The sequence below is a fragment of the Coturnix japonica genome, chromosome 1, assembly GCF_001577835.2.
Source record: "Coturnix japonica isolate 7356 chromosome 1, Coturnix japonica 2.1, whole genome shotgun sequence".
NCBI lineage: Eukaryota > Metazoa > Chordata > Aves > Galliformes > Phasianidae > Coturnix > Coturnix japonica.
Window position 1 is genome coordinate 152,439,934 of NC_029516.1, and position 19,000 is coordinate 152,458,933.

General features: G+C 43.5%; 1 protein-coding gene across 6 annotated transcripts; it reads left to right on the forward strand.

Annotated features, from left to right (window-relative positions):
- The first annotated feature begins 4,517 nt into the window (after nucleotides 1–4,517).
- LOC107308193 (phosphatidylinositol 3,4,5-trisphosphate 3-phosphatase TPTE2-like) lies at nucleotides 4,518–18,542 on the forward strand. Of its 6 annotated transcripts, none has more exons than XM_015851887.2 (19): nucleotides 4,518–4,606; nucleotides 5,237–5,305; nucleotides 7,078–7,155; nucleotides 8,603–8,650; nucleotides 9,335–9,496; nucleotides 9,581–9,700; nucleotides 11,417–11,516; nucleotides 12,286–12,349; nucleotides 12,810–12,874; nucleotides 13,419–13,479; nucleotides 13,700–13,781; nucleotides 13,860–13,948; nucleotides 14,929–14,990; nucleotides 15,279–15,359; nucleotides 16,004–16,109; nucleotides 16,655–16,752; nucleotides 17,049–17,144; nucleotides 17,289–17,359; nucleotides 18,272–18,542. In XM_015851887.2, exons 2-19 carry the CDS (start codon nucleotides 5,256–5,258, stop codon nucleotides 18,372–18,374), a joined length of 1,536 nt encoding a protein of 511 aa, XP_015707373.1. In that variant the 5' UTR covers nucleotides 4,518–4,606; nucleotides 5,237–5,255; the 3' UTR covers nucleotides 18,375–18,542. The 6 variants fall into 6 exon arrangements, with proteins under 6 accessions (XP_015707373.1, XP_015707374.1, XP_015707375.1 ...); XM_015851888.2 differs by having other exon boundaries at nucleotides 4,534–4,606; nucleotides 5,240–5,305; XM_015851889.2 differs by lacking the exon at nucleotides 4,518–4,606 and adding an exon at nucleotides 4,667–4,741 and having other exon boundaries at nucleotides 5,240–5,305.
- Nucleotides 18,543–19,000: the final 458 nt, after the last annotated feature.

The window sequence follows — 19,000 nt, forward strand, 5'->3', positions numbered from 1 at the left end:
GCAGGGTCCTATGGGGGTCATCAGGCCTCCTGCTGGTCCCTGGTAGGATGGGGCAATGGGGCTGCAGACCCCCTGGGGGTACAACTCCTCCATGTATCTTACGTGACTGTCACTTTGTAGGAGCAGAACTCAAAGTCCAACCCTCTTTCAGGGACTGCAAATGCCTCTCAGAGCCCAGAGGCCTGGAATACCCATGTTCTATTCAGGGCTTCAGTGGTGATAGCCTCGACAATGTCTGCATATGAAATTCCTGGTCAGCTGGAACATGTTCCTTGCATACCTGTTTCATGATGAATTTATTTGCCCAGGCTAAAAGAAGAGTCAGGAATACCTGAAGTACTGGAGAGAGGCTGCCACAAGGCTGAATTCCCATGAGGGAGCTCTAGCAGGGAGACATGTTCCTGCACCGCTTCACTGGCCCTGAGGTAAAACAACCAAGTCATTGTTAAGAATGCGGACAGTATGAGCAATAACGCATCCTCACAGATGTTGAAGTCTGTAGGCAATGGGGCTGTACGTGTCTTTTCTTCTTTTTTTTGTGTGTCTGGAATACACGTGCTTCACACACATACTGCAGTCCAAATTCCTGTTTAGTTACTTGGAAGGAGACCAAGTTCCCTCTTCATAAGACACTCAGTGATCTTGTCAGCAAATAATAACCATTTCATTAACTAAAAACTTCCCCACCCTGCTTTCTTCTTCCTTGCTTCCAGCAAAACTACGTAGGTGCTGAATAACAGTCATAAAAAACCCTACTACTCATACATTAAATGCACAGCCAGCACAGCAAGAATGTAAAGCAGTGGATAGAAGTGAGTGAACAGTGGGGCTGTGGGACAACTCTGGATATTCCTGTGGCTGTGGTGTGCTGTTCAACATGAAGACATGAAGATGACACCCAAAGGACATTCACCTCCCCCTAGGTTTTAATGGAACATCACTGCAGCTGGAAGACAAGGGTGGCATCTCCAAACTCTCAGGACAAGATTTTCTCCCAAACAAGTTCCCAGCTGTTTGTTTGTTCTTAAAGCAGTAAGGATTCAATGAACCAGCTGCTCCAAGGCTTCAAAGGAGTTACAGCCTTGAGGTTTTCACAGCAAGAATCTGGCTACCTACCTGCACCTGAGGAAAATACAGAGTAGTCCGGAGCCAGCTCCAAGCAAAACAGCTCATTTGCACTGAATCCAGGTGCTGAATCCATTTGCCGTTATTTCTGCACCTCTCCATCACTTTCCGCCTTCCATGAACATCTTGCTCACTGGAAGAGAGGACAGACCAGCTTTCTTTGTAGGCACGGCAGGTGTGGAGGCAGCAGCGGCCTGCAGGCGCTCCATGAGCCAGCTGCTATGCATCTCCTGCAGGAATGTGGGCTGCCAGGGATGGGTTTTTTTTGAGCAAAGCTAATTTATGAGGTCTGAAACAGTTGGTTTTTTCATCTAACAATAAAGGTCTTCAACAAAAGTATGATAAATTTAAGATATGGGGATGACGTCAGCCACTGTAGTTTCAATCTATGAAATAACCGAAACTGGGACGTACATATTAAAAGTTGGTGGTTTGTTAGCGAGGAATAACCACAGAAACCCATGCACAAAGGTGGCAGACCTTGAAACATGCCAGATCGGAATGTTTTGATAACGTTCAAAGAGCAAAGGTATAATTCAGTCTAAGAAGTCTACATGCAGCCTATGAGTATCTAATGGGTTGATACAACAAACATAATTAATTCCTAAGCTCCTGAGGGCAAGCGCAGGTCTGAGCCCATCTCATTTACATCAGGAATAGCTGTACAAAAGCGAATTAGTCACAAGGCCAGAGGGAGCGTGTGGATAATATGCGTGATCTTATACCTACCTCAGGTCAGAGAACTCCCCTGACCTACTTCGTTCCCATTTGAATGGGAGCATCTCTTTGAGAAATAGATATTTTGTTGTAAAATATTCAGTGTCAAGCAACAAACCACAGACCTTTCAGTGCTTAATTACTCCCATTGTTAATTTATTATTATTATTTGCCCTGAGTCAGAATCTGCCGCAGCCCATCCTCCAGCCTTTTATTCTCATGATGCTGTACTCTGTGAGCCCTCTTCTGCCAGATTTGTTTTTCTCTGCTTAAAGCCAAGTAACTATGAACTCTATGCCTGCCTCCAATTGGGATGAGGAAGAGCAAGTTCTGTTCCTGAGATGACTCCATTCAGAACTTCTTAATGCAGAACATGGACATAAAGTTGCAACGAGCTTTGGCTGGTGTTTGGTGGACTCAGGACTCTTTCATTTAAAAGCTATGGCTATCAGGACTAGAGAACTGAGAGAACGCAGAAGCCAAGTAGCTCCAGCAATGCCCTCAGCCTCACGTCGTTGCTGTTTGTGGATGTAAGAATCTTGCTATGCATTTTGCCACACAGACATATGGAAGGACCACCAGCAGCTGATCACTCCTTACTGCTTCTCCAGGTTTTCTCAGTTACTTGTTTTCACAACATGATCACTGGTGCTCTAAGTCTGATCTGCCTTGGTCTAAGTCACTGCAGTCAGGATTCAGTATTCTATCAACTGAAGCCTCTACTCTTCTTTTCTGGGAGCAAGGCCAAGCCCACCATCAGCTCATCCGATCTCTCTGCTTTGGATATTGGCACAGAATTGATCCCCTTTCCCCTCTCCTTATCTCCACATTTCCGTTAGCTCAAAACAGAATAAAAAGCTCATTATTTTTCTTGGCTCTCTCTCTTTTACAAGTATCAGATATGAATGATCTGTACCTACTTATCTTGACGTCTGTCAAGCTAAGAGATTCTGTTTATCATATCCCTCTCTGTTGTTTTTGGAATTTTAAGTATGTCATCACCTCTCTGAGATATACACACTTCATCCCGCTCTTGCCCAGCGTAACTGGATGATTTACTGAACATTTCCATCTCTTTTTGTTGTCAGTTCTGCTGTTCTACACCTATGATAATCATCCATGGATCAGAACTGGATTCTGAGGGGATTTTGAACGTCAGCATCATGAGTTAAAGGACAGAATATAATGAAACTGATTTACGAGACGTAAATTTAAAAACCAGAATACTTTAAATGCTTCTTTTTTCATTTCTGTTTCACAAACCTTGGGTCACAGAATCACAGAATGACCCGGGTTGGAAGGGACCTCAAGGATCATGTAGTTCCAACCCCCCTGCCTGGCAGGGCCACCAAACATACACCTTTACTAGATCAGGTTGCCCAGGGCCCCGTCCAACCTGGCCTTGAACACCTCCAAGGACGGGGCATCCACAACCTCCCTGGGCAGCCTGTTCCAGGGCTGAACCACTCTCCTAGTGAAGAACTTCCCCCTAACATCCATGTTTATACATCTTTCTCCACCAAAAACGAGAGCCAGAAAATCAGTTTTATTAACAGCTATATGTGGCATTTTTACTTTAGTCCTCTGACTTCAGAAGCTGTAGCTTGAAGAAAATAGATTGACTATCAGGAAACTCATGAAGATACATCAGAGCTGGCAAAACTGCTACAGCTATAGGATTAAATGCATTGAAAGCAACAGTTATGACTGCCAGCCTCCAGCCCCTTCTTGCACTGATCGTTGTAGGTTGTTAGTGTAAAATCTATTTGGTCAGAAAAGATCACCAAGATCATCCAGTCCAACCACCAACCCATCCCTCCGTGCCCATTCACCACGTCCCTCAGTGCCACATCTACATGGTTCTTGAACACCTCTGAGGATGGTGACTCCATCACCTCCCTGGGCAGCCTGTGCTGCTACCTCACTGCTCTTTGTGAGGAGATTTTTCTCTCTTAGGGTTACGTGAGAATAACACAATTCCCCACCAGCCTGACCAGCCCTGCAGCTGTGGGAGCTGCAGGCTTCCCCCAAGCGCTCTCCTGGAGCTCCCTCTGCTGCTGAGCGTGCTGCAGAACGCTGGTAAAGGACAGAGCTGGCCCCAGTGTTAGCGAGAAGCAGGTTTCTGCAGTAAGATGCTCATGTTAAGGGGCTGCTTGTTGATTACTTGACTGTTGGGGAGGGAGCAGCCACGCACCACATGCCTAGTCTCTATCACTTGACTCCCACCCATGAGTTATTTATAATCACTGATATGATCATAGAATCATAGGATGGCCTGGGTTGAAAAGGACCTTAATGATCGTTTAATTTCAAGCCCCTTTGCCACAGGCAGGGCTGCCAACCACTAAACCAGGCTGCCCAGAGCCACATCCAGCCTGGATAAGATCCTCCCTCAGCCTTCCCTTCTCCAGGCTGAACATCCCTAAGGCTCACAGCCTTTCTCACTCAGGAGGTGCTCTCTCTCTAGGAGACCCCTTTCTTCCTCGAACCGGGGAGCCCAGCACTGGACACAGTATTATCATGTTCCCACACCGGACCATGGCACAGAGGGCCGGTGTGGGCAACGCTCTTTGTGATACACCCCAGGATCCCACATCTGCCGGCTCACGGCCGACCTGCTGCCCACAGGACCCCCGGCTGAGGCGGAGCGAAGCCGTGTCCACGGCAGCGGGCGGGCCAGGCCCGGCCCAGGTGCGATACCGCGGCCCTTTTAAGCTCGTCCCGGCCGGGGGCTGTAGCGCTTTCTCTCTTCGTGGCTCTGCGGGTGAGCGGGGCTTCGGGCGGGAGGTGGGCAGGCTGTCCTCAGGAAGTTTAACGCAATTTTCCGCTGAGTCTGCGGGGCAAAGGGGGCGGGTGTCCGGGCTCGACTTTGAGCTGGGAGGCGGGTGGCCGTGCTGAGGTGAGGGCGCTCGGGGAAGCTCCCGGGCCGGAGCTGTGGCTGGTGCCGGACCGGGGTTCGGCCCGCACGGCCTCTGCTGGGCGGAGAGTGCCGAGGTGCTGCCCGGGGCCGGCCCGCAGCCAGCCTGGAGCCGCCTCTGTCCTTAGCTCTCCGGGTGGGGCTTCGCACTCCGAGGTCGGAAGAGCCAGGTACAGCAGCCGGGGGTGAGATGAGGGCATCCCTTCTGTACTGCTCCCCGGCTCTGCTTGCTGGAGCAGAGACCGGCTGGAAGCGGGGAAAGGTGCTGAGATAAAGCTGTCGTCTCTTGGGTGTGCTAGGTGTGCTTGGTTGTGCTGCTGAGTGATGGCTACTCTGTGCTTCCTCAGCTGTGAGGGAAGGTGTTTGAGGAGGGAGTGCAGGCCTGTCCTCTCATAATGTAAGAAACTACTGTAGATGAAGATATGAATACTCCTTGCTTCTTGTATTGCTAACTAGACATGCTTCTTTTAACACCAGCAGAGCAAGAAACGCCAAAATGACAACTGTGAGGTATGAACAGGGGTCAGAGCTCACTGAAGCCTCAAGGTGAGTGAAACAAACCGGTGCACGAGTTCAGACCTGAAGTGTGCTGCATGCAGCCTTCTGCCTAGCATTCCTTAGTGTGTTGGACATAACAAAGAGGAGATATGCTATGTAAACTTCAAGCACTTCATGCATGGACTCTATTTTTCTTGTTTCTTTTCCTTCCCTGAGAGCAGTGCTACTTGAGGAGTGATATCTCTGATAGGAATGTGCTTTTGTGATGGGCTTCTTGCAAGTGGTTGAGAACTGTAACAAGGCGGTACAGCTATCCTGTCCTGGTGTGCTGAGTTTGGGGCAGTAAGTTTTGCTTTCTTCTAGCTTCTGGGAGCCACTGTCAAGATGTACTGTAGTTAGCATATTGCTCTGCTCTCCTTATAAGCTTCCAAGTCCAATGCTCTCTCTAATTGTGAGCAGTTAGAGAAGCTTGTGTACTCTTTAGAGAGTCTGTGGGTAGACAGTAGGTTGTAGTATGCCTTCATTTTCTTCTCTTCTACCTTATGTTTGAAGATTAGACATAGGACCTTCTAGCAGAAAGCTTTTTCTAGTTTGGGCAACGGTTAGATGTAAAGTAAAACTACCTCTTAGGGAAGCATTGTTCAGGCCTGAATTACTGTGTGAGAACACAGTTTAGACAGTGTCCTTGGACTTGGCTTCTATTCTCTTCTAATCTTAACAGCTGGCTTCCCAACCCAAAATATACTGTAGCTCACTCTTATTTTTCCCAGAGTAGAAGATTAGAAGTCTGGCTTTCAGTTCCCTTCACTTGTATACAAATACAAGCAAGTGATCTGCAGTAGGAGTGCTACAGCAGCAGTAACACATCCTAATAAGTGAAGTGTTTCAGCCCACACTAAGCGGTTAACTCTGAAGTGAATGTCCTGTGAGAACATCTGGGAAGCTAAACTGAATGGCCTTAACATCTCCAGAGCCTTCCTTCAGTTTTAGGAACAGAGCAAGCTTGCTGGAGATACTGGAGATGGAAAATACTGTGCATACAGTTGCTTCTGTGTGAGTAGCAATGATACCAGAGACAGAGTCACAGCAAACACTGTTGCTGTGCTGTTATGCAATATACTATTTCTGTGCAGCAGGTTAAAAATGCAAATCACTGGATTTGACTGTTACGTTTGACTTTCTATGAAGTCATCTTGTGGCTTTCAAAGCATTTCAGGTGGTTAAACAAAATCCCATTTGAAAGAGACTCTTCTGAGGAAGTTATAGTGAGCAGCCACTGCAAAAAAGTGTTCAACTGCTGCTGCCCTGATCTTCCAGTTTCCGGTCTGGTATCCTGCTCAGCACAAAAACATTGCTGTGCTATGGCTTCTCCTAGCAAGTGCTCTATGAACAAGTACTTTACTGTAGTAGTGTTAATGTTTTGGGTTCTTTTCCACCTGAATTTTGCATATGTGTGTTTCCAGCACTTCCAGAGTCTGGGCTTGTCTGAAGTTCTTGACAGACTTTTGGATGCTTTACTTCAAAGTCCTTTATCTCATTACTTAATAAAATGTCTTCCCTTCCTCCCCCCAAAAGAGAACTTTAGTAGGAGGGTAGCAAGTGGAATTAGGTCAGTGCAAACCAAAGGCTTCTGTTGTGCCAACATATGGAAAGCTTTTCTTCTCCTGGTACTATTACTGTGCTTCAGCCTAGGCTGTTCCTTGCTGCTCAGCTGATAGTAATTAATATTACTTTATTGCTACCCTTTATTTCAGATATATAAAGTTGACATCTGTACTGGTATGTAATTTATATATTTATTTGTGCTGTTCCTTTGCCAGCTCTCCAACAGCAGATGAGCCCACAATAAAGATTGATGATGGTCGTGATGAGGATAATGAACCGGACAGCTGTTCCAAGTAAGCTAATGATAAACTAAGTGCCTTGTTTACCCCCCAAAAAAAAGTGAAAATGCCTGAGCCAAAATGAGAAGGCAGGTGGTTTGCTGAGAAGCCTTAATTGCTTTGATACCAGTGCTTTGATCTTGATACCTTGAAGCTGTGCATCACTTCATACCAAGACTTGCTCTAATGTATAACAGCGTGCAAGTCCAGGAAGCTTCTTCATACCTATGGAGATGAAAACCCAGTTCACCAGTTAGCAATAAATCTGTGACAGAGTGGAAAATAGGTAGTTCAAACTGCACTGCATATATATATATATATATATATTCACTCAAAAGAATTAGAAGAAATTGAAGAGATGCTGGTGAGAAAATCAGGTGAATCAGTATCTGGAGCAAATGGCAAGCATTATGCCCTCAATAAGAATGAACTGTCTGAACCTGCTCGTGATCAGTAAGAACAGTAGGATTAAGCCTGTTATCTCAGTTCCTCTCCTATTGTCCTGAATTGTATGAATTCAGGTTAAGGAGTGCATTTAATAAAGGCTTAAATATGCAAGCAATTGTTGTGCCTTTAACTGCCAAGATTTTGGCAAGACAGATTAGATTCCCTTTTTAGTGCATCCAATAAAGGTGCTTGTCCTTAGGCTGTGGAAGCTGAAGTCGTCCTGTACATACTATACCTATATCATAGGGTTAGCTGGGCGAAGACAGAGTCATAATGTAATTATTGCATTGTTTTTCTTGCGTCCTGGGTGTTCATAAGTGCAAAGAGAAACTTCCATATGCTGTGTTCCCTTGAAAATAAGGCTTATTGCTTCATTTACAGTACCCACTTTTCACATCCAAGTTAAGGATACAGCACCTTTCCTGCTTGAAGGTGTAGCTGTTTAGTTGTTTATATTTTGAACTTTAAGCTTAATAATGAGGAATATGGGCTAAATCAGTGAGCCTATCAAGATGCTTCCTCTTCATCTTAAACATACTCAGCCTTGTCTTAAGCTGGATAGTGGAGTTAAGGTCTTTGACCAAGTAAAACGTAATGCTCAAACTACCCTGAAGGAAACAAGTAGTTTATACTGCACATCAATAATCTCATATAAATTACTGAATTGATGAATACTTCCTGTAACAGTAGCATCTCCAATGGTGTGGGTGGAGATGGGGGAGCATGGTAACCACACACAACAGGAAAAATAGGACAAATATGTGAACAATACTGACAGGAAGTAGTACTATTTTAAGGTTGTAGCTGATAAAATACCTCTTGTTCAAGTGATGGAAGATTATTTTTTTTCCATACACCACCTTAATGTATTTTCTTCATGACTGCAGCTGAATACTCTCTTAAATCACTGATACAGAGTTCTGAAAATAAAAGAATGAACTTCAGTAGCAGTGCTACTTTGGTTTAATCAGTAGCAAATCGTCACTTGTCTTGATGCGATTCTCTTTTCTTGCAGTACCATTAGGAGAAAAATTTCCCCCTTTGTGATGTCATTTGGATTCAGGTAAGAGATTATGCTTGTAATGATATGGGAAAGGTAGAAGTAGTTCTTTTAGGTGTAAGAACTTGAGACTTCTTTGAGCTTCTAACTGGGAAGCACTAAATCTACCTCTTCCAGCAGAAGGGAGGTTTCTTTGGGAAAGATGTCTTAGATGTCTGCATTCTCCAAGGAGGATGGGAAACTGTAATTGGAAATGCTACTGTCATTTATTGACATAAGAGTTGTTAATGTTGTACTAAAGCCTGTGGCAGCTGGTTGGTCTGCTGTATGCAATCTAGGTGCTAAAAGAAGGTGAGCCATTAAATATGGTTATTTCTTGGGGCCGTTCTTCATCACGAGTGGGAGGGAAAGTGAGTAAGTTGGCAAGCAGCACTGATGCTGCTGTGCCTTAAAGCACTCAGATCTGCATCATGCACGGATAGATACGGGATTATTGGTTAATAACTACTATTGTGTCTAAAAATGCACAGTTCCATGTGGATGGTGTATTCTGTGCAGGTCACTTAAAAAAATGCAATTTGAATCTTTTAGCTGTTACACAAGCAGGCCTTAATCTATAAAAGAATCCATGCTTGCTGGACCAGCTTAAAATAAAAACCTAGAGTTGCTATCTCCAGTTTGTATATACAAGTCACTACTGGTATGTATGTATATACCAGTTGACTTGTGTTTTTTTCCCCCTCGCAGAGTCTTTGGGGTTGTGCTTATTATTGTGGACATCATAGTGGTGATTGTGGATCTGTCCATCAGTGAGAAGAAAAGAGGCATCAGAGAGATTCTCGAAGGCGTTTCCCTGGCTATAGCACTCTTCTTCCTTGTTGATGTTCTCATGAGAGTGTTTGTTGAAGGGTAAGACATGAGCAAAGGAATTCAGCGTGGCAAGACCATCTGTAGGTGCATCTATCTAAAACTCTTCATTTTTTGTTTTTCCAGCTTCAAGAACTATTTCCGATCCAAACTGAATACTTTAGATGCACTCATAGTAGTGGGCACTCTGCTCATTAACATGACCTACTCCTTCTCTGAGCTTGCTGCCACAGATCAGATTCCAAGGTGAGAATGGTCTGACAGCAGTTAAATGTGATCTTTCTGTGATGGGCCGCTAAGAATGTTCTTGGGCATATCTGGGCTAGGTGAGTGTATGCTACGTCACAAATAAAGCTGTGACGGTATTTCATAGTACAGAATTCAAAGCAAAGTCTTTCTGTTCTTTAGGCTTACAGTTCTGTTGTAGCTTGACTGCCTCTCAAAGGCAGATATGATCTAAACATCTCCTGGTGTAACTAAAAGTGAATGGTGGGGCAAGTACTCCAGAGGGCAAAGGGGTGTTCCTGTGTTGTTCTATGTTGTTGTGGGTTGGTGTGCAAGTCCCTTGTATTCTGACTTGATGGAGGTTTTAAGACAGGCTCAGTTTTTGCACTGCTTAGTGCAACACACACAAAAACAAGTCCAGCTGGGATACTCAGCTAGGACCTACCATCTCACCCACGCAACTATTGAGTCCCTCCATAAGGCTTCTGTTGTTAAAAGCTCTTCAATCCTGCTCGGATATATTGCTGCCTTGCTCTAGATGATCCCATAGATCTGGCCAAATCTCACGTTTAGAGACAATGGCCTTCCAACCTAATCCTCCAGTTGTGACCGCACAATCAAACTAATTCCCATTGTCTTGCTCTTGGTTGTTCCTTCTGGTATGAACAGCAGCCTTAAAGTCTGCTCAGACTGTTTGGAGATTTGTCGAGTGCTTTCTGTGGGTGACAACTTGTCATACAAGTCAGATTTCAGTGGCAACCCAGAGAGGCAATGTCACATCCCTCTATCCTTTCTAACTTAGTCTAGCAGTGTGGATTGGAGTGAGTGTCTGTTGACCAATAGAAGGATGTCTGCAAACTAATGTTTAACTAGTTGCCTTTGCAAGGGGCAGAAGGCAAACTCTTCTTGTAAGGTATGGTTCAAGCTGAGGAGAGGGGCTCTAGTGTCTTCAATCCACTGTTAGTTCACGTCCTTGTCTGGCTTCTAGTTCAAGGGAATTCCCCAAACCAATAGAGGTACTATCTTGGACTAGAAGGAAGCTGGGGAGAAACTGAAATTTACCAGGCTTCTAGGACAACTGTGTATTATTGACTTCCACAAGCTCTACACTGGTGGAGAACTGTGGGTATTTACTGAGGTTCTTACCTAGGTGTAACAGGACCTGAAACATGTATGTGCTTCTTAAAAATGTATGCTCATATACCTCCTTAAGAAATTAATGTTAGTTTGTCCTTGTCCCTAAGGGTATGCTGAAGCAACTGCCCCTGTTTCTATAGAGCCACTCACATAAGCATCTTGCCTGATCCAAAGTTCAACAGGAGTTCAAAGTTTCTCAACTAAATTTGTCAAATTGTTGACTGATTAAAGAAAATGTTTCTTATTCGAGCATGTCCAGCTTATTTACCTTCTCTTTTCAGCTTGTCTATGAGGTGGCTGGTTCCACTTCAAGTGTTCACTTAAGTATCAAGGGATAACTGACAGTGTTAAGGGAATTTGTTGCTTGCTGGCTGGAGATAGCTGAGGAAGTTCCTAGAATAGACTATGGAATCTTCCAGCTCTGTTACTGCTGCAGAATGTGCATCCCCAGTGCCATCAACAATAAAACTGTGGTACTCCAGATCTTGTTTTTTTTGCATGAAACAAAGTGTTTTTTAATATTCTCTGAAACAGCTTTTAAATAATTTCACGCTTTATGCTTAAGCTCAATGCTTTTTACTACAAATCTCTTTTGTGTAGAATGGTTACTCTCCTTCGAGTTCTGAGAATCGTCATCTTAATAAGAATATTTCGCCTGGCATCACAGAAGAAACAGCTTGAAGTGGTAACTAGAAGAATGGTAAGCTGGCCAAGTAGTATGTCTAGGCAGATGTTACTATTCCTTTGTCCAGGAAGCTGTCAAAATATAGCAAGCAGTAAATCTGTCTACAGCATATTGATCTGAAACTGATAATGCAGCAGAAGCAACATGCTTGCTCTATGCCCTTGGTGGGCTATTGCAGTTCTGCTTCTGACTGCAGAAGAGCTGGCAGTTCTTGCCTCTGGTTGAGCAAGAAGCTGCTTGACCTACAAAGTCGGCATAGCAGTGATTGCCACACTGTGGTGTGTCTTGATAATTGCTGGTTTGTGTGGTGCATGGACTGGTTCTTCTTTGGCTGAGGAGAGGTTGGTGGAAAACAAAACAGCTCATCTGTTACATGCATTAAAGCCCTATCCACTTTAAATGCCTCTTACATTCATCAGGGTACTAAAGTAAGATCTGCAGCTTTGAGTTCAACCCCTTACACAGGAGCAAATACTTGAATATTTTGCTCTAATCATTCTCTTCCTTTTACTCATCCCACGAAGACATTCATGCATAGTTTATAGAGAATCTGCAGTGTTGTTCACTGGAGTAAGCTTTTATACTTCAAGGCAAAATTACTTTAGGTAATAGGAGATTATTCAAATAACACAGTCACAGCATTATCTGAGAGCAAATAACTCTGCAAAAGTAAAATGAGGTTCTGGAATGTGACTTAGTGACAAAGTCATTTTTTTCCTAATAATAGACAACACTTGTTGATCTGTGTCATGCTCTTGAGAGATTGTCTGCTTCATTTCCACAGGTCTCTGAAAACAAAAGGCGTTACATGAAAGATGGTTTTGATCTGGATCTCACTTATGTTACCGGTTGGTAGAAATCCTATAACAACAGATGAAACTTCACAGTGTGAAAACACCCTACTAACACTAACCACTGCTTTCAAGGTTTAGCCTTCAGGGTGAGAGGTTGTAGTGCTATATCTACATATAGTGATACATAGTGATAGCAGTTCCGGGCCTATGGAAACTAAGGAACTATTGATTAACTTACTGGAGGGCTTTTGTCTCCAGTTCCATGGAGTCTGGCACTTAAGATAACTAATCCTTTAGGAAGGTCTATTAAGCTTGCTCTAGCTGTGCTGATTATGGGGATGGGGGGAAGAGCTCCTGGAAATGGTTAGATGCTTTTCCTAAGCAGTGTGCTCATAGATTAGGAATCAATTAATCCATATAATGTTCTCTGTCATATAGTTCTTGGGTGGGTGGGTGAGGGGGGGTGAGAAGTCTGCCTCCATGTTGTTACTTCTGGTTGCTGTTTTCTCCACAGATCGTGTTATTGCAATGTCTTTTCCATCTTCTGGGAAGCAGTCTTTCTATAGGAATCCCATAGAGGTAAGAACCTCTCATTACCAGGTTTAGTATTTCTAAATGCTGTATCACTTCTAGGTGAACTAGAATTTGCAGGTAAACTAACTTGTATGTAGGTTACACTATCAAATCCTAGTCCTGGCTTGGCTGGTCAGAATGATTTAATAGTGATCTCCCCTGTGCTGCATTGCTGTGTTGTAGTCTCAGACTAAGATGCGTCTTGCAGTGTGGACAGACTGTTCTGATATCTCTTCTCTTGGAGAATCTTTTAGTGAACCAAATAAATTCTCACACAGGTTAGTGATATTGTCATGATTAGTTATTAATCACACTGTTTAAATGCTTGTAGTTGTAGCCCATTTAGAACTGTGCTGTCTGACTCCTACAGAAATATATGGAGTAAGGAATTGAATCACAGTCATGCTTTCTTAGAATTGAGATGGGAATTTGAACTATTGGGTTGATGAAGAGGCTTCTTGTTTAAGGACTGTTCATGAATGCACTTGTTCAGCTTGTGGTGATGGAAATAAAGAGCAGAGCACTAATTACTTTGAACTTGTTTCTTCAGGAAGTTGCGAGGTTTTTGGACACCAAGCATGCAGGTCACTATAAAGTCTACAATCTCTGCAGTAAGTATGTTTAGCTGCTGACTATTGAAAGGAGGCTAAAAAGAAAGGTATCACTTCAAGGTGTGGTATTGATACATCAGGTCTTCGGGAACTTAAAATCTATCAAAAGGACTTAAACACTATTTTATGCTCAGACCATCAGTCTTGTATCATAAGCTACTTTCTTTGTTTTAAGCTTTCGTTGCTCTTCCTGGTGTAACACCAGCTCTTACTTTTGTAGGTGAGAAAGGCTATGACCCCAAGTACTTCCACTACAGGGTAGAAAGGATCTTTATTGATGACCACAATGTCCCAGCATTACAGTGAGTCTTGTTAATAAATATTTGCAGCATAACTTCTCATGCTTTTGCTTTGGCTGTGCTAATTTTCTTCTTATTTAGGGACATGCTGAAATTCACTACCAGTGTCCGTGAGTGGATGAATCAAGATGAGAAGAATATCATAGCAATTCACTGTAAAGGAGGCAAGGGTAAGGCTTCTTGTGTACAACCTGTGTATGCTGCAAGTTACACACTCCTTGTCAAACTACTTTGACTTAAGTATGGTTCAGTGCTTTGAATGCATCTATGCTATGAGTTAACTTCACAGATTCTATAGGTGTTGTGACTAGCAAATTGGCAGTGCAGTATACTTTGAGCTGCTGAATTTCTGGGGGGGTGTAGTGGGAAGTTATCCAAAGTACTGCTGGATCCTTAAGGCACATAAGGCATTGGGAAAGAGTACATGGTAGCTTTGTAGGGACAGGCTTTGTGTGAGCTCCTGTATAAGATGACCTGCGGGTGCTATGTGTACTCTGTAGTAGTGCAGGAGTTGTTGAAGTACATTAGTAGCTGTGTGAACAAGCCCTGAAAACGTGTCACATCTTTACGCATAAACATCTTTAGACAAAACATCAGGTGGCTACAGATTCTGGTTCACTTGAATCAGATGTCTACAAAAGCTTTTTCTCTACAGCTGGGAACTGAGCTTAGAAGGCTTAATGAAACTGAATGCTGAACCTACCTGACGAGGGTAGAGAAGGGTGATGTGGCTTCAGGCTTGAATTCAAGACCAAGGTAGTGTTGGAGACCTGTGTGCTAGTAGTCCTGGTGCTGCCCTAATAGGGCTGAGGAGGAAAAGGTGGAGTGGAGAAGTAATTTGTGAGACTCCAGCTGACACTGGCTGATGCTATAGTGTTATTTGGTAAGGTATGCTTGACTCTCTCCACTGCTAAATAGAGGATGCAGTTACTTTAGTGACTAATTAGATATTTCAAGTAATACCTTTAAGAGCTGCAGGGGCTGCTTTCAACAAACAAGGTAACAAAGTGCAATGTTTTTTTCTTCCCAGAAATACAGGTACTTGTGTGCTACTTATCTCCCGTTACCTCTGTTTCAAGTTATGAATTCATTTCCACAAAACCCATTCTCAAACCTTTGAGCTTATGTAACTCCTTCTCTTGTAATACAGGTAGAACTGGAACAATGGTCTGTACCTGGCTTATACACAGTGACCAGTTTGAGAGTGCAAAGGTAAGAACTAGGTTTTATTTCTGCTTCTTTCAGTAGTCAAAATACCCTCATTAGAATCTGCTTACTTGGCGAAATGCACTGATATTATTAATTGTATTGTGGAACTCTGTATTGAAAAAAATAAATACCTTGCAGCATGTGAACTTTCTGTTCCTGACTATTCCTGATCAGGGAACGTGGCCTTTGAAGTGTTTCTTTAGAACCTAGAGTTTCTCTGCTGTGTGCTGCCCTCAGGAAGGGGAATGGTGGTGAGGTATTTTTCACTCTTGAAACAATCTCCCTATATAGGAAAGTCTGGATTACTTTGGGGAGAGAAGGACTGACAGAACTACAAGTACCAAATTTCAAGGAGTTGAAACTCCATCCCAGGTAAGTTTGAGCACGTTTTGTAATGAGCCAAACTAACCCTAACCTTGTGAGTACTTAAACAAGGTGGCAGAGATGGAGCAGCTTCAGAGAGGTTCCTACTACTTAATTCCTGTACTCTTTGCTTTAGGGGTTGGGCTATCAATCAGTAGGGTTGCATTGTATCTTTCTTATATGCCCTTGTTACAGCACATTTCTTATGCTGCTTCTGAGTGCAGTATTTAATGTGATTATGGTATCTGGGCTTCCAGCCTTCTGAGACTAGGAGAGCATCTAGTCCAGCCCTACTGTTTAAGGTGAGCAGAGCAGGCTGCCCAGAACCATTCCTGTTTAGTTTTAGAACATCTCCACAGACAAGGACCCAGTTTTCTGAGCAGTCTGTTCCAGTGTTGAAGGCATAACTCTTTAAAATTTCTTCTTAAAACACCAAGTGTAAATGCTGTTTAGAGACAGGTGTAGGGCTTGTGTGGAACTTTAACAACCAGATGCTTGAACTGCGGAAGGAAAAAGCAAATGGCTTGATTTCTTCTAAGCCTTGGACTTGAGAGAAGAACTCAGTGCAGATCAACTCAATCCTTCTTCTACCTGGAACTGGTCTGTGTGGGATACAGAAACTGCATAATGTGTCTGGGTTTTTTGCATTACAGAGTAGGTATGTTGGGTATTATGAGATCCTGAAAAACAAGTATAACTTCCAACTCCCACCAGAGAGACAACTCAAAATAAAAAACCTCAAAATCCACTCTATACATGGTAAGAACTTTTGAATTTGGGCCTTTCTCTATCTGGTGGTGGCTTCTTAGCATGGGCAGCTCATCTTTGTACTGTCTCTTCTTAAGCCTGAGGTAGGAATGTAGACTTGCTGTGATTTGAAAAGGAAATCTGAAGTGCAGTTGCTTTGTTTTGTCACTTCTTGGGTGCTGTTTTGGAAGAGGAATCAGTTATCAAGTAGATTAGTGGATCCAATGCAACATCTGGAGCTGCAGTTTCTCAGCTTGATATACATAAGTTTTTGTTTGTATGAACTGATCACTAGTACTATAAGTTCAGTGGGGTTTTTTTTAGGGGGCCTGAACTGCTATTTTTGTTCAGTCTGTTCCTGCTCCATGAGTGGGATTCACTGTTAATTCAAAATCAAGCCCTCAGACACTGGAGCTCAAGCTGCCTTCAGGGTTTGAGTTCTCTGAAGTCTGTATCAAGGCAGTTTTAAATAAGATTGATGTACTTGGTTTTGATTTCTACTTAGTTTTCAGCAGATTTGTGTGTGCTCCAGTGTAACGTGACTTCTTTCTTCTCAGGAGTTGGGAAAGGCAACGGAACTGATATGAAGGTGCAGATAATAATGAAAAAGCAGGTTGTGTTGGAATGTGTGTGTGCCACACAAGGAAACTGCAAGGTGAGAGTATGAAACTGTGTCAGCTGAGTCACAGAAGCTGAATATTGGACATGAAACTATCTAAATAGGCAATATGAATCTTAAAAAGATGCAGCTTTGCTAAGCCTTAAGAGAAATAGTGTAAGGTAGTAAAGAGCTTTCTTAGAAGTCACTTAAATGTACTTAATGGTTCATTCTGACCAGGGAAGCTTAAATTGTTGTCTAGTATTCTAGCATTGTTACTGTATTTATACATGATGAATTAGTAGCTTATGTTGTCATCAGCTGACCATGAAATATATTTCTCTGTTACCCAGCTCTTCTTTGATTCTGAAAGTGACTCTGTAGTCATTGGCTTGGAAGACAGCCCTGTTATAAGCGGTGATGTGAAAGTCAGATTTGAATCCAATTCTGTAAGTACAACAGCATGAAGATCCCCACTTTGCTCTGAGGAGGGGCAGCAGTACAAATGCCAGCTGGGTCTTAGCTGGCTTAGCTCTGTGGGGGCAAAGTCTGCTTTTATTTGTGTTTTTTTTAAATGAAGAATTTCCTTTCAGGATCTTCCCAAAGGCTATGACGACTGCCCATTCTTCTTCTGGTTCAACACTTCCTTTATTGAAAATAACAGGTAAGTGGTCACAGTGGCTGCCTTCAGAACCTGACTTTTGGCGTCTGAACAGAGCTGGCAGTTACTGAACATGGTGCTGAGAGTGTGCTAACCAAACCAGCCTTAGCTTCTGTATGGCTTTCTGACATTCAGTTCTAACCTGTGATCAGGCAGTTGGCACACTCTTGTGCTGTGCATAGTGGTTTAAACATAGAATCATAGTATGGCTTGGGTTGGAGGGGATTTGGGTTGCCACCCAGCAGCTCAGGCTGCCCGGGACCCCATCAAACTCAGTCTTGAGCACATCCAGGGATGGTGCACCCACAGCTTCTCTGGGCAGCCTCTGTTAGTGCTTTACCACCCTCTGAGTAAAGAATTTCCTTTCAATATCTAATCTAAATCTCCCCTCTCCTTAGTTTAAAACCATTCCCCTTGTCCTGTCAATTACCTTAATCCATTGCTTTGTTTCCCAGCACTCTATTGTTAATAATACCTTTTTGTTCAAGGTAATTAACCATTCAGATGTCAACAGCACAACTGACTGAGGCTGGAGCTTAACATTAGCCTTGCTCAGCTGCTAAATTCAGAAGCTAAATATCAGTGTTTTAGATCCCAGAGAGAGGCTCCTGACCTACTGGTTCTCATGCTGTTATTAAAGGTTAAAAACTCTTGTGGGCTTGTTCTTGTTGAGACCAGAGTTTCTAGGGGAGATCCTGCCAGCAAAATGCACATGGCACCTGAACTGAGGTAGTCAGGCAAAGCCAGTAGCAGGAGAAATATGTGCCTGTGGTCATGTAGCTCTGCAACTGTATTATATCAGAAGGTGATGTGTGGGTGCTGTCAGGTGAGTGCTAGAAATGAAGTCTTCTCCACAGTCTGAATGGAAAAACATTCCCCAGGCCCTAAGAAACACGACTTGATTTTATCTTTCAGACTGTACCTTCCCAGGAACGAGCTGGATAACCCTCACAAGTCGAAAACATGGAAAGTCTACAGTGAGACGTTTGCTGTAGAGATGAACTTCACTGAGCTATAAGGGGAAGGTGGAAGAGAAGGAAAACACTTTAAACTCACTCATCTCCTGTCCTGATGGTGCCTTGCTGCTTCAGTATAGTGAAGCGGTCTCACTTTGTACTTAATGTATTTCTATGTAGATACGGTATCTCAAATAAACCAACCTGAAGTTCTGTTGTGCAGAGCAACACATCTCTGAAGTTATTTAATGTCATGTAACTGTGATGCTATGTTAATGTGCTGATGGATCTGCTGGTGCCTAGATGTGTTTATATGCAGGTAAACCCTACTGTAGGCTGTGAGTGCTGTCTGTCTCTAAACAACAGCAGCCTGCAGGTACTGTTGGAATAGACTGAAATCCTTCCTCCAGCATCAGGTCACCAGAACTAAGGTAATGTGGAGGGGGACCTTCCGGATGCTCAGCTGAGGGTTGTGGCGTGCTCTGAGGTATGGAGGCAGGCTGAAGTTTGGCTGTTGCTGAATGATTGCCGGGTATTTAGTAAGTGGGGTGTTGAAGCTCCCACCTAGTTGGAAGCAGCTTCTCTGAGCACTGTGCTTCAAGTACAGAGGTCTGGAACTTACTTTGCAGGTACACTCTACAGGCACTTAGCACTTCCATAAGCAGGATGCTGTGGGCCTGGGTCACTT

Bases quoted from the DNA above. Each gene is read 5' to 3' on its own strand.
- LOC107308193 (XM_015851887.2), top strand. From the start codon at position 5,256: ATGACAACTGTGAGGTATGAACAGGGGTCAGAGCTCACTGAAGCCTCA. The intron at 5,306-7,077 runs GTGAGTGAAACA...TTCCTTTGCCAG, and splicing joins GAGCTCACTGAAGCCTCAAG to CTCTCCAACAGCAGATGAGC. The intron at 15,360-16,003 runs GTAAGTTTGAGC...TTTGCATTACAG, and splicing joins GAGTTGAAACTCCATCCCAG to AGTAGGTATGTTGGGTATTA.